This window comes from Physcomitrium patens, chromosome 3 (genome assembly GCF_059467195.1).
Source record: "Physcomitrium patens ecotype Gransden chromosome 3, ASM5946719v1, whole genome shotgun sequence".
Taxonomy (NCBI): Eukaryota; Viridiplantae; Streptophyta; class Bryopsida; order Funariales; family Funariaceae; genus Physcomitrium; species Physcomitrium patens.
This window is the reverse complement of record NC_143412.1, coordinates 19,028,844-19,047,273: the sequence shown is the minus strand read 5'-3', so window position 1 is coordinate 19,047,273 and position 18,430 is coordinate 19,028,844. Positions and strand designations below refer to the sequence as shown.

At 36.3% G+C, this 18,430-nt stretch overlaps 2 protein-coding genes across 3 annotated transcripts; one reads left to right on the top strand and one right to left on the bottom strand.

Annotated features, from left to right (window-relative positions):
• Positions 1–358: 358 nt before the first annotated feature.
• LOC112279861 (chloroplast envelope quinone oxidoreductase homolog) lies at positions 359–1,108 on the bottom strand. Its single transcript, XM_024514595.2, has one exon. It carries the CDS (start codon positions 1,106–1,108, stop codon positions 359–361), a length of 750 nt encoding a protein of 249 aa, XP_024370363.2.
• Positions 1,109–10,466: 9,358 nt separating this feature from the next.
• Positions 10,467–15,951, top strand: LOC112280326 (putative WD repeat-containing protein C2A9.03). Of its 2 annotated transcripts, none has more exons than XM_024515695.3 (10): positions 10,467–10,565; positions 11,942–12,087; positions 12,445–12,612; positions 13,033–13,119; positions 13,323–13,460; positions 13,805–13,915; positions 14,043–14,134; positions 14,276–14,381; positions 14,540–14,626; positions 14,856–15,951. In XM_024515695.3, the coding sequence occupies exons 1-10, from the start codon at positions 10,547–10,549 to the stop codon at positions 15,267–15,269; spliced, it is 1,368 nt and encodes a 455-aa protein (XP_024371463.1). In that variant the 5' UTR covers positions 10,467–10,546; the 3' UTR covers positions 15,270–15,951. The 2 variants fall into 2 exon arrangements, with proteins under 2 accessions (XP_024371463.1, XP_024371464.1); XM_024515696.3 differs by having other exon boundaries at positions 10,556–11,007.
• The last annotated feature ends 2,479 nt before the right edge of the window (positions 15,952–18,430 follow it).

Below are 18,430 nucleotides of genomic sequence, written 5' to 3'. Positions count from 1 at the left end.
TTTGCATATGAGAAAGTATTTTGATTCAGATAGGTTTTGATTCAAGTGAACTTATAAATAAGTAATTGGTAAATTGTATTAGAAGCAATTAGAAGCATGCATTTTCATGTGGCATTGCAATGGTAAGACCAAGTTTCCCCGTGCTGTGACCTTCTATGCTTGGAGTCCATGCTTCCTTGGCCTTGGCCAGGGGAGAAAGTGGAGTCTATTATCACTCTCAGTTTGCCCTCCTCCAATAGGTCTGTGATGCACTGCAAGTTGCCGCCATCACTCCCATCCAGCACTAACGGCACAAAACTGAGTTTCGAGAGTCTGAGCTTCAGGTACCAGTTTTTGAGGTAAGTCTTGAGAGTCAGCTTCATGTAGATGACTGCACCGCGTTTTGTGAGTTGCGCCGTGAAGGCTGTTCTGGCTTATAGGGTGCGAGGTGCACCACGACATCGGATTTCTTCCCAGAAGGGCTAGTGTACTTCGCACCCTCGGTGCTCTTGTAGTCCAGCACTTCATCAGCTCCCAGGCTTCTCACAAGCTCCGTGTTGTGAGATCCGCATGTGGCTGTCACGTGACAGCCGCATAGTTTGGCAATCTGGGTCCAGAACGGGCCAACCTCCCCAGAAGCGGCAGTGATGAGAACGTTCAGTTTTGGGCCTGATCCATCAAGCTTGAGGCCAGCTACTTGGACAGCGCTCCGGAGAGCGGTCATTGGCAGACGGGGTAACGACGCTGCCTCCACCACTGAAACGCCTGGGGGTCTCTTCATGGTCGTTGCTGATGCAGTCACAGCATACTCCGCATATCCGCCTCCTTTCACTGGGCTGATCCAACTGATGATTTTTTCACCTGGTTCAAAACCCACGACCCAAGGTCCAAGCATCACCACCTCACCGCTTAAATCACAGCCTGGGACGTGAGGGAATTTGCAAGGAACAACATACTTACGCAAGTCATCTTGGAACCTCCAGTCCACAACGTTGACACCGCAGGCTTCCACCTTCACCAACATCTCGAACACATTCGGCGTCGGCATCGGGCATGATATCATATACTCAAGGGCTGATGGACCGCCGTGGTACTTGGAATACTGAACAGCAAGCAATGTCTCGTCCATGACTAGCACCTCCATGCAGGATGTCTACACTGTGGCCGCAAGTTCGAATGCTTCAGCGCTTCCTGCAACCACGCACCCTCTCGGCAAGGGCTCCGACGATGGATCTCCCTAACAACATGCAGCAGAAGGCTTCTGTTCGGAGAGTGTTCTGCATGAACTGAACCTGTCAGAAAAGGAACGATGTCTCTTAAAAAAGTTGACTGGGTTTCATTCAATGTCTTCTTAATAAACAAAATTCACCTCCAATCTGTTGTCATGAAGTATATGTTTCTGACATATTTCATCTGTTTCCATGCTTCTTGTGATGTAATTCTGTGTTTAATTCGTTTGATGAAGTGCCTCACAATCAAGCAAATATCATTTTTTAAGAACCTTTCATCAAACTTCCCACTGATTGTTTTAAATTCATTTTTATTTTGGCATACTGAATGATTTTTTTGTGTTTACATGCAACTTCTAAAATACAGAGATACTAGTGATTTGTCGATATAATATTTGACATTTCTCTAAGATACAATGCATAAAATATTTTTGTAAATACTTTATTGGAAAAATATCATGCATACCCCTAAAATATGTTGAAATACCAAAAATGCCCTTGTATTTTTTATAATAGCAAACATAATCCTTACTTTTGTGATAATAGCAAATTTATTCTTAAATGTGACAAGATAAGAAAAACAGAGTTAAGCTAGAAGACATGAAGCATATGTTCATATAAGAAGGAGGGATAGGATTATATTTACTTTTTGGCTTCCAAGGACATTCTCGATTGAACAAACCTTGTTGTCTTTACTAAAGTTGGTAGAATAGGATAGACAACCAAAAACATTACACTCATATGAGGGCGTTGTGATATGACGTGATTTGCTATTTGAGAATACACTGGATATCTAGCTATAGAGAGTTTAGCTTAAACATCTATGTGAATCTTGTCTTAGCTTCCAAAACTCCTTTGATTTTGCATAAAACTCAAAATATAACAAAATCCCTTCAAAACATATTTTTCCCATGAAGGATTTTCTTATTCCAAATTTTAGAAATTCATAATTCTTGATCTAGCCATTTAATTTGTTTCAAATTTATAGAATAGGTAGAATTCACCCTTAACTTTGACCACAAAAAAAAAAAAAAAAAAAAAAAAAAACCAACCATAAATTCACTCCCAATCTTCTGGCATTTAAGAAACCCTAGCAGATGCTTTAAACCCTAATTTATAAGCATCTAAACACTATTTTCTTAATATTTCAAGAACCCAATATTCAAATGTCATCAAACTTATGTAAAAAGTTTACTAACATGAAATTACACTTTTCTTGAAATTTTGAGCCAAAACCTTATCAAATTGCTCAAGATATAGCTCAAGACACAACCACTAGTAAATCAGGTCACTTACTACCCTTAGATTGTATGCACTGACTTCAAAATCCAATAACTTCTTTATCCCAACTTAGAATCCAGCAAGCAGTATACAAAAAGTGTAGCCACAAAAGTGCTCTCTCTAGTCGCAGTTGCCGATCTTCAATTGCCTTATGTACCCGTGCGTTATATCAAAAAGAGTGACAGTAGCTCCCAAATCAACACCTTATTTTTGAGTGCCTATACGTCCTTCATATAAACTCCAAATTATACAAAATTTATACCAAAACCATAGCCAAAAACCTAAACTTGCTGATCCTAGCCTTCAAAGCTCAAATGGGTGTAAAAAACTAACCCTAATTCCTAATATGGCCTTTGGTAGCCTCCTCAAAGCCTATTGGTCATGATTTTTGACCAATAGGAATAGAGATTTTTATCATTCATCTCCATTCATCTATATTGGTGCCCTAATTACTCTCTTTGCTACCAAAACCCTTCTTCAAACTTTTTTCTTATAAGTTTTACATAATTTATGCTCTAAACACCAAATAAAAGAACCAAAATAACTTTTCAAAGGTCAGCAATGTCTAACAAAAGTGACTCTAAATATTTAGAAGTTACTATCAATCAAAACCAATCTTAAAAGCCACTATCAAAAGAAATTAAAGTTATGTAAATTCTATAGTAAACTTTTTAAACATTTTCTTTTCAAGGTAATAATCAAATTATATTCTATAACCAACTAAAATCTACTAATATGGCTCTCATCATGTTACTTAATAAATTATATATTAAGTACATAATTACATTATTTTCATGAAGTAATCGAACCACAAAACGACATCCATCTCTTCTAAATTTGTGCATCCTTTGGTATGCACCAAGAAGAACCAAAGTTGTGGTTGGCATCATATTACTTCCTCAATAATATTTTCTTCAAAATCCAATTCTTCTGCCTCATACCTAGATAGATCAAACTCTTTTCCAACATCTTCAAGGACTAGTTCTTGATCCTATTGTTTGAAAAGTTTTATACATTTTCTTGCAATTGGAATTTTGAATCTTATTCCATCTGGTTCTTTTAACGCATATGTAGCATTATCCAAACATGTACAACCATATAAGGTCCTAACCAATGCTTAGAGAACTTTTTAAGAGCACTATGTTGGTTATCCAAGCTGTTGTCATATACCAAAATCCAATCACCTTCTTGAATATCTTTTGGCTTCAATCTATGTCACTTACTAAATCTATCTTTATTCTTCAAGCGTGACTCCCTCAGCCTTATAATTACTTTTTCTACATCTTCAGGTCTTTTCTCTAGTTGACAAATTCAATGTACAAGAAGTTCTTCTTTAGATATATTGTCTAGTCAAGGCGAGATACTTCAAGTAGATATTTACTCTTGAATTGGCATAATGGGCTTCTGTCCTTACATTAATTCTACCGGCATATATCTTGTCACTGAACTATGAGTAGTACAATCAATCCAAAGAGCAAATGGTAATAACCTTTGCCATTTTTTTGCTCTTCTTTTGCAAGCTTTAACAATGGCCCTTACAATAGGAGGATGACCTTGTTCACTCTTAGCATTGCCTTCCGGATTATAAAATATAGTAAGTGCTAGCTTGACTCCGCATCTCTCAAAGAAATGTCTAGCCTCATGTGCATCCAATTCACCACAATCAGCAATAAGTCTCCCAATACATCCATATCTACAACTCACATCTTCTAGTAAAAATCTACAAACTCCTTCAATGGATTTTGTTTGTAGAGCTCTTCGTTCTACTTGGTTAGATAAATCTTCTCTTGCTAGAGCCAAATATCGCATTTGCCATATCTCCGTAGGCATAATAACTAGATCTATAATCCATTTATAATGTACTGTAAGTAGATATGTAGGATGCAATCCATCTCTATATAGAATCTCCGAGTATATTTGACAAGTCTAACATGATTCTACAAACTTCACCACATCTCTATATATGTTATACCATCAATATTTTTCTTTGAGCTTGTTAAAGGTGGCATAAATACCTCTATGTCCAGCCCACAAACTATCATGGAATTCATGGATTAATTATTTTTGCATCTCTTTCTTGCAAACTACTCTCTATGCATTCCACTATCCCGTTTGCATCGCTTCTATACGTAACCACCTTGTAAGAGGTAGTTGTAAGCCTTCCATCTAATCTGTTTGAAATGAATATCAATCCATTATGATTGTCTTGATAATGTGCTTAAATAGCGTCCAATATCAATCCATTTTTCTTTATATAATTCTTCTGTAAATGGTCTTGGATATTCATCCTCTCCTTTTTGTGCCCTAGGATAAAAGGTAGTACCTATATCTTTAGTATCTTCAATCAAATCTTTTTCTTGTATATATCTACCTTAGAATAGCATATTTGCTACAACATTATTTTTGCCTGCTATATGCCAAAATTCAGGATTCAAATATTTAATATATGCAATCCATCTTAGCATAGCAATATCAAAGGTGTTACAGTTGGTAATCATTCCCAATAGTGGCAAACAATCTGTTTCCACTATAACTAGTGCTCTAATTAAATAGTCTCTTTCATTTTTCATAACTGTAACTATTCTCCATAGCTCTCATTTCACTTGTGGATAGTTTCTTTGTTGTTCACTTAATACTTTAGCTCCAAATCTAATAGCAAACATGTTACCTTCTTCATCGTTTTACTCTAAAGCTCAACCAATAGCTATTGGACTAGTATCAACTATAAGTATCACTGATTTGCTATCCTCATAACTTATTCTTTGCAATACAAGTGGAGAAGATAATAATTGCTTTAGCTTTTGAATTGTTTTTGTGTGCTTCTTCTCTTTTTTTTTTTTTTTTTTTTTTGTAGCAAACTATAAAGAGGATCAGCTACATGTGCATAATGAGGAATCCATACACAATAAAATATGCAAGCTCCTAAAATCCTCTGTACCTCTGTTTGTAAGCTACAAATATCCTTCATCTGTTGTATAGCATCCACCTTATTAGGATCATGTTTGCAACCAAACCATCCACACAAATGCCCCATAATAATAACTTCTTGAACTCCAAAGGTAGATTTTGCTCTTAATAGTGTCAAGTAAACATCTTCAAGTCGAGATAAAATTTTATCACAGTCTGAAATATGATTAGATACAAATTTACGACACCTCTTCTGATCCATTGTTTTATTTTTCTCTTCTTCCACACACCCTTTTATTGGAATATCATCCAAGAAGAGCATAGTTTTTTCTGGAATGAAATCACAAAGAACCTTATTCATCCCATTCATCATGTGAGCTACCGAGTTTGTTACTCCTTGTGGTAATGTACACATCTTAACCGATCCTAAAGGTGTCCTCATAGTAGTGATATCTTTGCTTCTTTCAGCTAGTTGAAATTAATCATATCTAGAATAGAGATCTCCAATAGAGTAAATAGCTCTACCAGCAAATACCTCAATAAATTCTCCAATAATTGGTCCAACTCTAGTATTTCTAATGGTTACTTGATTCACTAATTGCATATCTTGAATGAACCGTAGTATTCCATTTTTCTTCAGTACTGTAAACCAACGACCAGAATATGATGCAAATGATGGTTCTAGGATCTTCATTTGCATCTTTTCTTTTAAAAGCTCCATAAATTTGGGTAGATGCACTTCACATACCAAAATTGGTCTTAAATCCCAAAGAACATGCAAAACTATAAATATAATCATTGGTGCAATAACACTTAGATCGACACACCCAATTTCAAAGGGTTCAAAAGCAAAAGTCTTTCCATGCATACTTAACATATTTCTAAATTCTATTTCTTCAACAGGTAATAGAAAATTCGTATATCCTATTTTCAACTCATTATGTGTATTCTTGATAAACTTGTGGCCAATTTGTTTAGGATCCCATAAGCCCTTTTCCTTCAAAGCTTGTTGAACTTGATGATTGGAATCACTAGGTAATGGTATAGCTATAGGTTTTATTTTCCTCTCCACAGTTTTGTATCTAGTTTCAACTTTGACTTCATAATCTTGAAATGCTTGTATAACTGAGTAGAACTCTCTTGAATGTACTTGCACCACTTGATCTTCATTTCGTTCTTCAACTTCTAAAATTTCTTCTACAAAATCTTCTAAACTAGTCTCCATATATATACCTACTATTTTATCAACTCCATCAAGCACACGCACTCTTTTTAGGTCCTTTTCAGATTTTTGCACAACTTTTTTCTCCCACTTTGATAGATCATTAAGTTGTGTATAGATAGCAAATTCATTCTTAGATAATTCTACAACATCTGTACAAAAGATACTTTCTTTTTCATGCGAGAGTACCTTCTTTGATGTACCACTACATTTCCGCTCTATAGTGGTACCCTGCAAAAATTCGTAAACTCCTCACTAATCCTTGGTAATAAATTACTTCGTAAATAATCCCAATTGTGCTCATGGTTTATATGTACTATTAGAAATTACATTGCCCTCTTTTCATCTTGACTTCTAATACATGCATATGCTGATCCATCATCCAAAACCTTGGTCTCCATCTTCACAGCTATAATATATGGTTGACAAAGAATCATTGGGTATGAAGTAGTGTCTTGAACAAAATAAATTTGTTCTGTGGTCACATCTCCAACCTTTACCTTCACATTTGGACAAGCACCATAAAGATCTCCTTGTGTATTATTTGTTGCCCGAATGATCCAACCATGGTTAATATCAATGGGCCACCTTCCACGTTTGTAGATTTCTTTTGACATAATATTAATTTCAGATCTATGGTCAATAAAAGCAATTACTAGTTCTACCAAGTCTTCCATTTTTACTAAAGTCTTTGTGGTGGCTCTGGCCCAATGTCCTTGGTATAGTGTCCAAGGTCCTTGTCATCATCCTTATATTCATCCAAATCAAATTGTATCTTTTTATTGGTACAACATTCTGCCAATTCATGTTCCTCTTTGTCAGTCAAGATTGTATCCAAAGCATTAAATACAGTAGATTCTCCTGTCAACTGCCTCTTTCGCTTAATGGTCTCAATGATCATATCATGAAACTCTCTCTTTGTAATGTCCAAAATTTCTTGTAAAGTAAATTCAATTTTGGCATTTAATATTCTTTCTTCCAACACTCCTTTTAAATCTATGGCTACCTCAATATCTGATTGTAACTTACATGTAACATGCTTATTCTTCTTTTTTTCTTTATCAACTTCCATCTTTTCTTTCCATTTTTTTTGGCAGTGGTACATTTCGATTTCGATGGCCCAGCCCTGGATGGTCTATTAGCCTATGGTATAGGTATTTCTTTATTTTGTGTTGTTTCTGTATGCCTTTGAAATCTCTTTTTGTTAGTTGGCTCTTCAAAATTTTCTTTTGTTTTATTTTTTTCCATTTTTACCTCCATTAGAGCTTCATGTTGGGATTTTATCAAATAAGCATGTACAAACATAGTATCTATAGGGCCATCCCATCCTAAAGGTATTTCTAATTATTGTAGCTATATTAAGTAAATTTTACCTTGTTATTTTTTCTTTATTCATGTTGATAATAGCATGATTGTATAGATTTCTTGTGTTTACATGCTTGTCAAAAACATCCTCCTTCTTTCTTACAGCCTCAATGCGATAAATAATAGCTTCTCTTGATGCCATAGCCTATTGAAATAAATGGTCTTCCAAAACCTTCTTCATCCGTCCCTTTCCAAAATTGGTTTTGAAAAACTCACCTATATCTCGCAATACAATTTTTCCATCTTTCCATAAAATTACTCACTATCACAAAATATCAACAAAATCTCCACATTCCTTGTGAAGATGCTTAATACTATCACATCAAATACATCTTTGTATATATCCTTGTTTTGATGCAGGTTTGATCTCAAGTAATCATTCTTTCTCCTCTAGCTTTGTTAGTTTGATTTGTAAGTATTTCATTTCTTTTATCAACTCATCAATTGCATCTTTCTATGGTACAACTATAGACATAGGAATTGGAATAGTACTTACTGGTATAGTAGGTTCTGATAATTGCCTATGAGGTATGATAAATGGTGGAGGTCTAGTCTCTTGCCTTACTACCACCTTATCCCTCCGATACTCTCTTTTAGCAAGTATGCCCACAGCTTCAGAGACTTTCTTCCAATTAATAGTAAGTCCATTGTTCTGTGTATTTTCTTCTAATAGTAATTTCAACTCCCTTTGTAAATCATTGCTAGCTAATTGAAGAAATAACTCCACCTTATCATTTTCAAGTATAAGCTTTTTTACTCGAGATAATTAAAGAAATTGTCTTTCAAATTCTCGAAATAACTTTGTTGCAACTAACCTCTTATTGAATATATTAATCGATTCTATAAACAATTTTCTTATCACCCTTTCTGTATCTTCCAAAGAATACTCTTCTTTTAGCTGAAAGATAAAATCCTCCCATTTTTCTCCATGAGTTTGAATAATCCTTCTTATATGCTTACGAAGCTCTGGTACAATTGGAAGCTCAAATGTTAAGATCATACTTTTTTTTTGTACTTTATTGAGCTCCATCTCCTGTGAATAATACTTAAGATACTTCGAAATATTTCTTCCATCAAATTGATGCAATAAACCAACAATAGATTGCAAGGCTTTAGTAGCCATTACTTCCTTGCACTCTACTTCTTCTTGTTGTTGCATAAAAAGTACAAATGCTAGAAATATTTGAGTTGTAACAGGATTAAGTTGCAATGGAGATACCCCAGTGCAATCCCTACTACTACTTTCTTGCCCCCCTTCTATATTAGAAAGCCAAAATATTTCTTCAAAATTCTCTACCCTAGAAATAATCACCTCGGGTTCACCAGGTAGGTCATATGGCGTGATTTGCTATCTGAGAATACACTGGATATCTAGCTATAGAGAGTTTAGCTTAAACATCTATGTAAATCTTGTCTTAGCTTCCAAAACTCTTTTGATTTTGCATAAAACTCAAATTTTTTTTGTTGGCTATTAGACAAGATGAATTTGTTCAACACGAATTCAAATCTATCATAACTAAAACAAAAGATCATAAAAACAAGTATGTGTTGCAAATAAAAGAAATAGTTTTTACTATAACATTAACATCTAGGAGCATTAACATCTAGGAACTACTAGGGGCATTAACATCTCTTGAACTTATTCTTTGACAATTAAGCAACTTGAGCTTGCTCTAAAGAAATACAAATCTATTTTGACTATAATAAAAGATTATGAAGACAAGAGTATGTTGCAAATGAAAGAAACATTTTCACTTTAATGGAAGGACTACTAGTGGCATTCACATCTATTGGATTTATTCTTTGACCATTAGTTAACATGGATTTGCCCAAAAACAGATTCTCAATTCTATTCTCCTACTATATACTCATAATATACTTACCCACAATATACTCATATTTATGTGATTTTTTTTTAAAATTATAGATTTATGTTCAGCGTCCATTTTTAGGCTTATATTTTATTTTTTTTCTTATTACCATGAGTATGTTTTAGTCGACACAGGAAGATCAACATCTGTAGTAGGTCAATCGGGGAACCAGTGCCGAAAATACGATACCAGCCGGGTGTTGTGCCCAGACCGAGTCGATGACATAACTGGAAGGTTGTATACCCGCCGGGTGTTATGTCCAGTCCGAGTCGATGACATAACTGGAAGATTTTATACCCGCCGGGTGTTTCACTCAGCAGGGTCGAAAACATATCTGGAAGATGCTCTCGGTGATTGCTGCTTCTGAAAAGGGGACACGTTCTACAAAACATTCCGGAGCAGAACGGTCGATGTGCCACATCTCCAGGGTCAGCTCCGACAGAAACAGAGCAGTGGTACCAACGCCCAGCGGCCACATCAGCGCACCCATGATTTTGATTCATATCCAGAAGTGCCGGCGTCGTGTATGTATGTATTTATATAACCTCCCATAGAAATCGTAGATCGGACCCTCCATATCCTCCACATCCGATCGCAAAATCTAGAATAATTATGGCAAGCTGCTGCTGCTGCTTCTGCAAGAGACGGGGAGTGAGGGCGGTATATAGAAGAAGCGAGGAGTTGCGAAGCAGATGCCGAGAACGCCACAAGGTCAGTCAGGTCAGGCCTCCAAGCCGGGGATGGTTGGAGTATTCTTCTTCGTCGCCGCAGCAGCAGAAGAGTGCGAAGGGATTTATTTCACAACGCCGCTGTAGTAGCGCAAATTGCTGCTGCCGATCATAATTTCTTTGAATTGTCTCGGGGTCTGATTTCGTCTCTTAGAGGAGGGGGTGTCTGTTCCGGATCGTTTCCTCAAGAGTTGGGATATCGAAAAGGTGGTTGTCCGGGAGATAAATTTATTTTGGTTAGGGAGTTGGAGGGACCGGATGTTGGAAGTTTAGGTGTTGATTCGATAGGAAGGGGAACGATACTGGGTGCTGGAAGCGGTCAGCTGTGGACGGGCTAATTTGTGACCGAGCCTGGGTCGTTGGAGAGGAAGGCGCGATTTTCGGTCGGTGGTGCCTTTAGGTGCATCGTCGGCTTCGTTTGTGAGGTGCGTGGACGTAGACGGTTTCGATGAAACTGATATTATTTTGGTTTTGATGGAGTCTGGTTTTTTTTGTCCTTTGACCTAATTTTCTGTGAATGTGATGGCTTCGTTGTTGTGCTTTTGCCACACCTGTGCCGTGGGATGCCCGCGTAGGCGAGGACTTTAGGTCTATGAGTTCGTTTACAGGTTAATTCCTCGATTTACACTCACAAGTTAGGGCACTGCACATAATTGGAAAATTGCTGGTTAGTTGGTTCATGCAATAATCTCCGTGCCAGTGTGTAATATGAAAATAAGGATGGACTAAGAGATGTGTGTCTTGTGAGCATGTTATGCTTTCCTGATGTCGACGTCCGAAATTGTTTGTATGGAAACTGCTTTAAAAAGTTGAAATTCGCAATAGTGTTTCGCAGAAAGTCTTGCACTTGCGTGCTTATGGAATATGGTACTTACGGATGGAGAATCGTCTATTGCTGAGTTTTAGTGATTATGTGTTGTAGTGTTTGGAGTGAGGGGCAAGAAGTATGCTTGAAAATTCTGCTTCTCTGCCAAGTGAGTTTAGCGGTTGGGCAATTATTGGATTTATTCAAGTCATTCGACTGCGAGCTTCTGTATTCATCGGATCGATTATTAATTATTCTTTTCTGTAAGAGTTGTGTTGTCAAGGAATCATACTTTACTTTTGTGCTCGGCTTCTCCGTTATCATTACTTTTTGGAGTTTTTTTGTATTTGCCCTTGATGGACTTGTGTGGCCTTTTCATGTGAACACGAGGGGCACTCTTGAAGAGTCTTGTTACATTCTTCGGAGTGCTGGTCACCACTTTTCTTTTTCCCCTTGTCTATCCGATGCGTGTACTATCGATGTGTTTGATGTCCGTAATTTATTATGTGTGCTTACTAATGTAAGTGCATGATTACGCGCATGCGGTATAACAGTGGACGGAATGGCACAACTTCAAGATGACGGGCAGTACATGGGTGACGAATATATGGTGGATTTCGAAGATGATGCTGAAGATCAGTTGCAGGCGGCCCGTGAGAGGAACTCGCTCGACTCAGATTCAGATGATGACAATGATGTTGTGAGGATACTTTTGCGAGTTACTTGAATTGCGTATAAACTTATGGAAGTTTGTGTTGTGTGAATGTGATCTCATGTTGTGCGGATGCTTATCTGTGCAATCGTTACTTTTCATGGTGCGGCTTCAGTTTGCAGATATGACGTGAAAAATTGCACTGTAGCCTGTCAGAATTGTTCCTAGACTACGTTTCAGTTGCATGCGCAATTGATCAGGAACTGATCGTCAGTTACGACGATATCAGTAATGAAGTTGTCAGTTTTTTCGGCAGCATTAGATTTGTATTTGTATTTGTATTATTATTTTATTTGTCTAGAATCAAAGGGTCTGAGTTGAAAGATTCGTTTTGTACGCTTGTAGAGGAATAAAGTTTCGGACACGACTGCTGCACAAGCTCGGCGAGGTAAGGATATCCAAGGCATTCCATGGGACCGGCTGACATTCACAAGGGAGAAATACAGAGAAACCCGGCTACGTCAGTACAAGAATTACGTGAATTTGCAGTTACCGCATGATGAACTAGAGAAGGTGAATGGTCTCTGAAATTCTTTCTCGTTGGTACATTTTCGGTCATACTGTGCACACACTTGTGCTGTGTTCAATTCTGAGCATGTCCAGGACATGTTTCGACCCTCATTAGTCCCTGAGATTCGTGAAAGTATTGGGATCTATGGATCGTCCAGAGAAGTTGTGATCCTCAGAAATGATCTGTCTGAATTGATGTTGCGTGTCTTTTTACTTATTGAAGAATACTTTACTTAGTCCTTTGACTACTTACATTAGTAGGATGTGTCTTATCTGATGATGAGATTTGAGATGCACAGATTTTCCCTCTGCTGAGCATATGTGATTTTCATTGCTGTCTTTGTGCCTTGAAAGATGTTTCTTCTATATGCTTTGGCTATATATACCACCTACTCTCTTACACTCTTGATTTCTTGATTGTAGGAGTGCAAAGTTGTAGAGAAGGGAGGAGATTTTTACCGTTTCCGGCACAACACTAGATCGGTTAAATCCACCATTGTTCATTTTCAGGTAAGTCCTTTTTGGGCTCATGTTCCCTTGCTATTTGCTCTGATTTCTCATGGGTGTAGCTTTTGGCTTTTGTGAAACTCGACGTCATCATGCGGAGGTTCGTACCATTGATGACTTCCTGACATTTTACACGGATATTATGTAGGAATCTGGATTATTTGTTGTTTTTAAATCGTTTTTATTGATGGGTGGATGCTGATCAGTTGCGAAATCTAGTATGGGCCACTTCCAAGCACGACGTGTATCTTATGCACAGCTATTCCGTGATGCACTGGTCGCCTATTACCAAGAAAGGAACTGAAGTGCTCAATGTCGCAGGCCCTGTTATTCCATCTTTGGAGGTGAACATTTTAACCAACTCACAGATCCGTTGTTACTATATCGTATTCTGTTCAGTTAGTCTGTGATGTATTTTAAATACAACTTTACCAAATTTTCTGTGTAGGGTTAAAAACTGTTTTGCGTTGTGATGAATCATATATGGGGTGCTTTTATCTCCTCCCACCGCCTCCCACATGCCACATGCTACCCGGTAGTCGTCATGTGTTATGTAGCTGAAAGTATATATCACGAGTAGTATCGTTCTACGTATATTCTAGTAGGCTTAAATGTGCATATTCTAGTAGGTAGGGCTCGCACCTTTTTCTTTTTATCTTCTCACGATCCACTACATTTATTTGAGCAGGCTCAGAGCAGGCCTTTTCAACATGGGTTGGGACGTGTTCAGATTAGCACTATGTGTGTGAAGCGTAATCTCCTTGTTGCCGGTGGATTTCAAGGCGAGATGATTTGCAAGGTAAGATGAACTGACTCAGTTGATCTGCGAGTTCCAACACAATTCATTCCATATTCTGGGCATAGAACATTCAACTATGTTAACGCCAAAACCATTAAATACTTGCGGCTTCTCTTTGTTTGGACAGAACCTTGACCGTCCTGGAGTGTCGTATTGTGCCAAAATCACCCACGATGATAATGCCATCACCAACGCTATCGACATCTACGATAATTGCAGGTATTAATGAAGAAATCACGATGAATTGAGATTTGTGTAACCAGGATATCAATATATCAGGAATGTTTGAATTTGAACATGTGTTTGTTTGGTTTTTGAGTTCGATTTCATGAAACTTTGGGCGTTTGTTGTGATTTACAGTGGCGCTGTGCGGTTGATGAGTTCCAACAATGATTCGGTTGTCCGCGTTTTCGACTGCAACAATTTCTCTGTATTGAGCCGATTTTACTTCCCATGGGCTGTAAATGTATGCATTCTCTCTCGTCGTTCCAATATTCCAGTGTTATTCTGTGTGTTTCTCTTGGGCTTTCTTCAATGTGACTTGCATGGAGTGTTGTTTATCAAATTCCACCAGGTTGTTTGTAATGCGCATTAACTTCCGATTATCGCTGATTCTGGATGCAGCACACTTCTGTGAGTCCCGACAGCAAATCTGTAATAGTCGTGGGAGATAATGCTGATGGAATTTTGGCCGACAGTCAAAGCGGCAAGGTAAAATTTGCGTGTTCTTGTCTGTTTTTCTTTTCCTGTCGTTTTCGCTTTCGTTTTATCATAGTTTTTTACAAAATACTATATATATATATATATATATATATATATATGTGTGTGTGTGTGTGTGAGGTTTTGTGTGAGGTTTTTGGTAAGGTTAAAATATCAACGGAATTGAAGTAAATAGCTTGTTTTAACACCATCTAACGTTGTATTATCCACATGGTGTCAGATTATATCAACTTTGAGAGGTCATTTGGATTACTCATTTGCATCAGCTTGGCACCCTGATGGACGTGTCTTTGCCACCGGAAATCAAGATACAACTTGCCGCCTTTGGGATAATCGCTATCTGGGATCCTCTTTGGCAGTGCTTAAAGGTCGCATTGGTGCAATACGTTCCATACGATTCACGGCAGACGGACGCTTCATGGTTATGGCAGAGCCTGCTGATTTTGTGCATGTTTTTGACACAAAGCAGGATTATTCTCATTGTCAGGAGATCGATATTTTTGGAGAAGTAGCTGGAGTCTCCTTCAGTCCCGATTCAGAATCTCTTTTTGTAGGTGTGGCAGATCGTACCTATGGAAGCCTGCTTGAATTCAACCGGAGTCACGCTTACACATATTTTGATTGCATCATTTAGACACTACTTGCAAACTCGGTATATGAAGCCGATCTTTTGTCACATAGCCGCATGAGTGGATTGATTGTGAAGTCTCGTGGATGGTCACGACTTCATTGGGAGCTCATGTGCGATAGTTGGAAGTTACAAGTATTATCAGAGAATCAAGGCTTTTGGATTACATGTTTAGTCGTAGATTTTACCGTAGATGTGAAAACATGTGTGCTGCCAACGCCTACAATCGCAGCAGGAGTGCAGATGGCAGCTAGGGAAGCCGCAAACTCAGTGCACCTACTGTTTCGTCAGAGTTTTTCTCTGTGAAAAGATGGCAAGGACGTGTAAATTGAAATGAAAAGCCGAGTTGGAGACATCAATGATATCGAATATAAACAAAACTTACAATGCGGAAAGGTGAAGGGAAAAAAGCATGACACGCCTCGCAGTGCCTATCAGTGAAGCTGCACATGGCTATTTCTGAGAACAGGAAAAGAGAGTATGTTACGTTTAGAGTTATGTAGCTGGGTCAATGTGGATATATGTTCGGTTGCTCAGGCTCCAGTTGTTAGATGTGTCCGTCAATTATTTGTCAAGACTGTCATGGTTTGGGTGGGAAGGCCTCAGCTGGTGACTTTTGGAATCACCTTTTGTAAATAACTGAGTGTTAATCTAAAGTAGTTCCAAATTATTTTGGTGCTGATTTGTACATCTTGACTGCTGCTGGTGCTAGTGACAGTGGAATTATCATCTGGTTGATAGCAACATTTGTCGGTTCTTCTTTGTTCTATTGGCCCAATCTTATTCTCTGAACGCACAATTCTGCAGAGTATTTCAAGCAAGGCGATTCTTGCCATCTGGCGATGTTTATTCTTCGTAAAGATCTTAGACATCGTAGACCTCTTTTGTAGATTTAGTCTTTTTTTTGTAGACCTAAAAGATGTGTAGCATCAAGATTTGCGTGATGTGGTAGTTATGAGTTACCAAGAACTTATAGTCGCATTTTTTATAGCACTTACAGATATGTGAAAAGTGCGAGAAAATATGAGTGTGCATTATTACACAGTACGGTAAAATCCTAGTGACAAAAATTTCATACAAGTTCACCACTCAAACAAAGATAATTGAAGAAAATTTATTGCCAGAAGAATGTTTCCACAAGTAAAACACAAGTTCTAAGTCTGATGAAAGTCACGTCACGTCCGAATATCAGTAATGCTTGCAATCGAAAAAGAAGCAACAGTGATATAATATTTAATCTTGGAAACCCTAATTTTACACATTAAGTTTTTTGTAGGCTGTGGTTGATTTAGCAACTTGAAATTTATTTATTTGTTTATTTTAAAACAATATTTAAATTTTAAAAATAAATTTATTGGGTTCCAATAGCCATCTATTTTTTGTAACATCTTATTACAAAAAGATGTTATTTTATAAAATGATTTTTATAAAATTTTGTAACTTTTTATATAAAGATGATCTATTATTATCTTCTATGTAGGTAATTTGTTTATTTTAATCCAATTCATAATTATAAAACATAAAAAATAAGAAATTAAATATTTCAAAGTATATAAATAATCTAATTAAATTCATTAACAAATTAAATTTATTAAATATCATAAAAAATGACGTTTTTTTTAATAAAAAATCAAAATATATTTTATTAATTTAGAAAATTTTAATAACTATATGGAAGATAAAAAAAAACTTTATGTCATAATTGATATATTAGTTAACTATATACTAATTAATTAAGTAACTAAATATATATGTATATATATAACTTTAGGCTCAAGCTACAAGCACACTCCAAGTTGCTATATGCACATCCACTAACAATCAATCATTGACTTGTATATATCAATGCTTGTTTTGGGGGTGGATTTGGGAGTAGAGTATCAAAGTAGTGATGATCCAAATACGAGTATAAGCTAGTTTTGCTATTGAGAACATATGAATAAAAAACTTGTGATAAACTAAGCCTAGAAGTTATTATATAGGAGAACTATAAGGAATGATTTGTAGTAATGACAAGAAAATTTTGTCAAACTTAACAGACTTGATATAGGAACAAAAATATACCTTTGTATCCTATATGATAGTTAATCTGTTGATCTGAGCAAATTCCTTGGATAGAGAGACAGAGTGGGAATTGGTGATAAAAAATCTTAGACTTGATTTTCAAACATTTTCAATGGCTATCTAAAGCTTTTATCTTATGGCACTAGAAAACTAATGCATCTTCCAAACCTTCCTTGGATATTTGAGACTATAGAGACAATAATACAAATAAATAGGAAAAAGTTGAATCTTTATCATTTCAAACTAAATATGTCAAAGAAACAAATGTTATCAATGAGCATTAAATTGAAACAAAAATTAAGAGGGAAGAGGGCCGAGACTTGTGGTTGTTAAAAGCAGAAAGGCCAGAAAGGCCATAGGACCTCCACCAAGAGGTAGGGAAGAAAGAGAAGAAGTTGAGGCCTATGTCAGTTAAAAAAAAGAGGCAGTAAGATCTACATTGAGACAAGGAAAAAAAGGAGGAAACTAAGACTTCTACCAAAGCAAGGAAGAGAAGGAGATTGGAATCCACACCAAGAGAAGAGAAAAGAGATCTAGATGAACCAATCAAAGGCCTTCGATGTGTGTACAGCCCTACTAGGTGTAGATACAACAACTTGGAGTGTGCTTATAGATTGAGCCATTTCTTTACTAATAAGATTATATATATATGTATATATATATATATATATATATATATTCAAGATTGATTATTTTAAACTAATAATTAAATTATTCAAAATCAAAATAAGTTATCATATATAAGTATTTTTTAATCATTATGAAATAAAAGTTATTAAAGTTTTTAACATATAAAATTCTAAATATAAATTTTATGGTATAATCATAAAAATAATACCAAAACAAATCATAGTTAATCAATTATTTATATAATACTTTAATAGTACTTATCAAAAGTTAATTATATTTTTTAATATTTTAATATCTTTTATGGTCTTGATGATAAATCATAGAAAATAAATGATGGTTTTTTTTTGAATTATTTATAATAATAAGATTATCACAAACTTAGCACAAATCTTGTATAGTCAAGGATATGAATCTGGATATATCTCAAAAGATAATACTCTCATGTATTCTTGAAGAAGAAATAATAAAAAGAA

Coding starts and splice junctions, on each gene's coding strand:
- LOC112279861 (XM_024514595.2), bottom strand. CDS start 1,108: ATGGACGAGACATTGCTTGCTGTTCAGTATTCCAAGTACCACGGCGGT.
- LOC112280326 (XM_024515695.3), top strand. Junction 12,088..12,444: donor CAGATGATGACAATGATGTT/GTGAGGATACTT, acceptor GTACGCTTGTAG/AGGAATAAAGTTTCGGACAC. Junction 13,461..13,804: donor CTGTTATTCCATCTTTGGAG/GTGAACATTTTA, acceptor TTATTTGAGCAG/GCTCAGAGCAGGCCTTTTCA.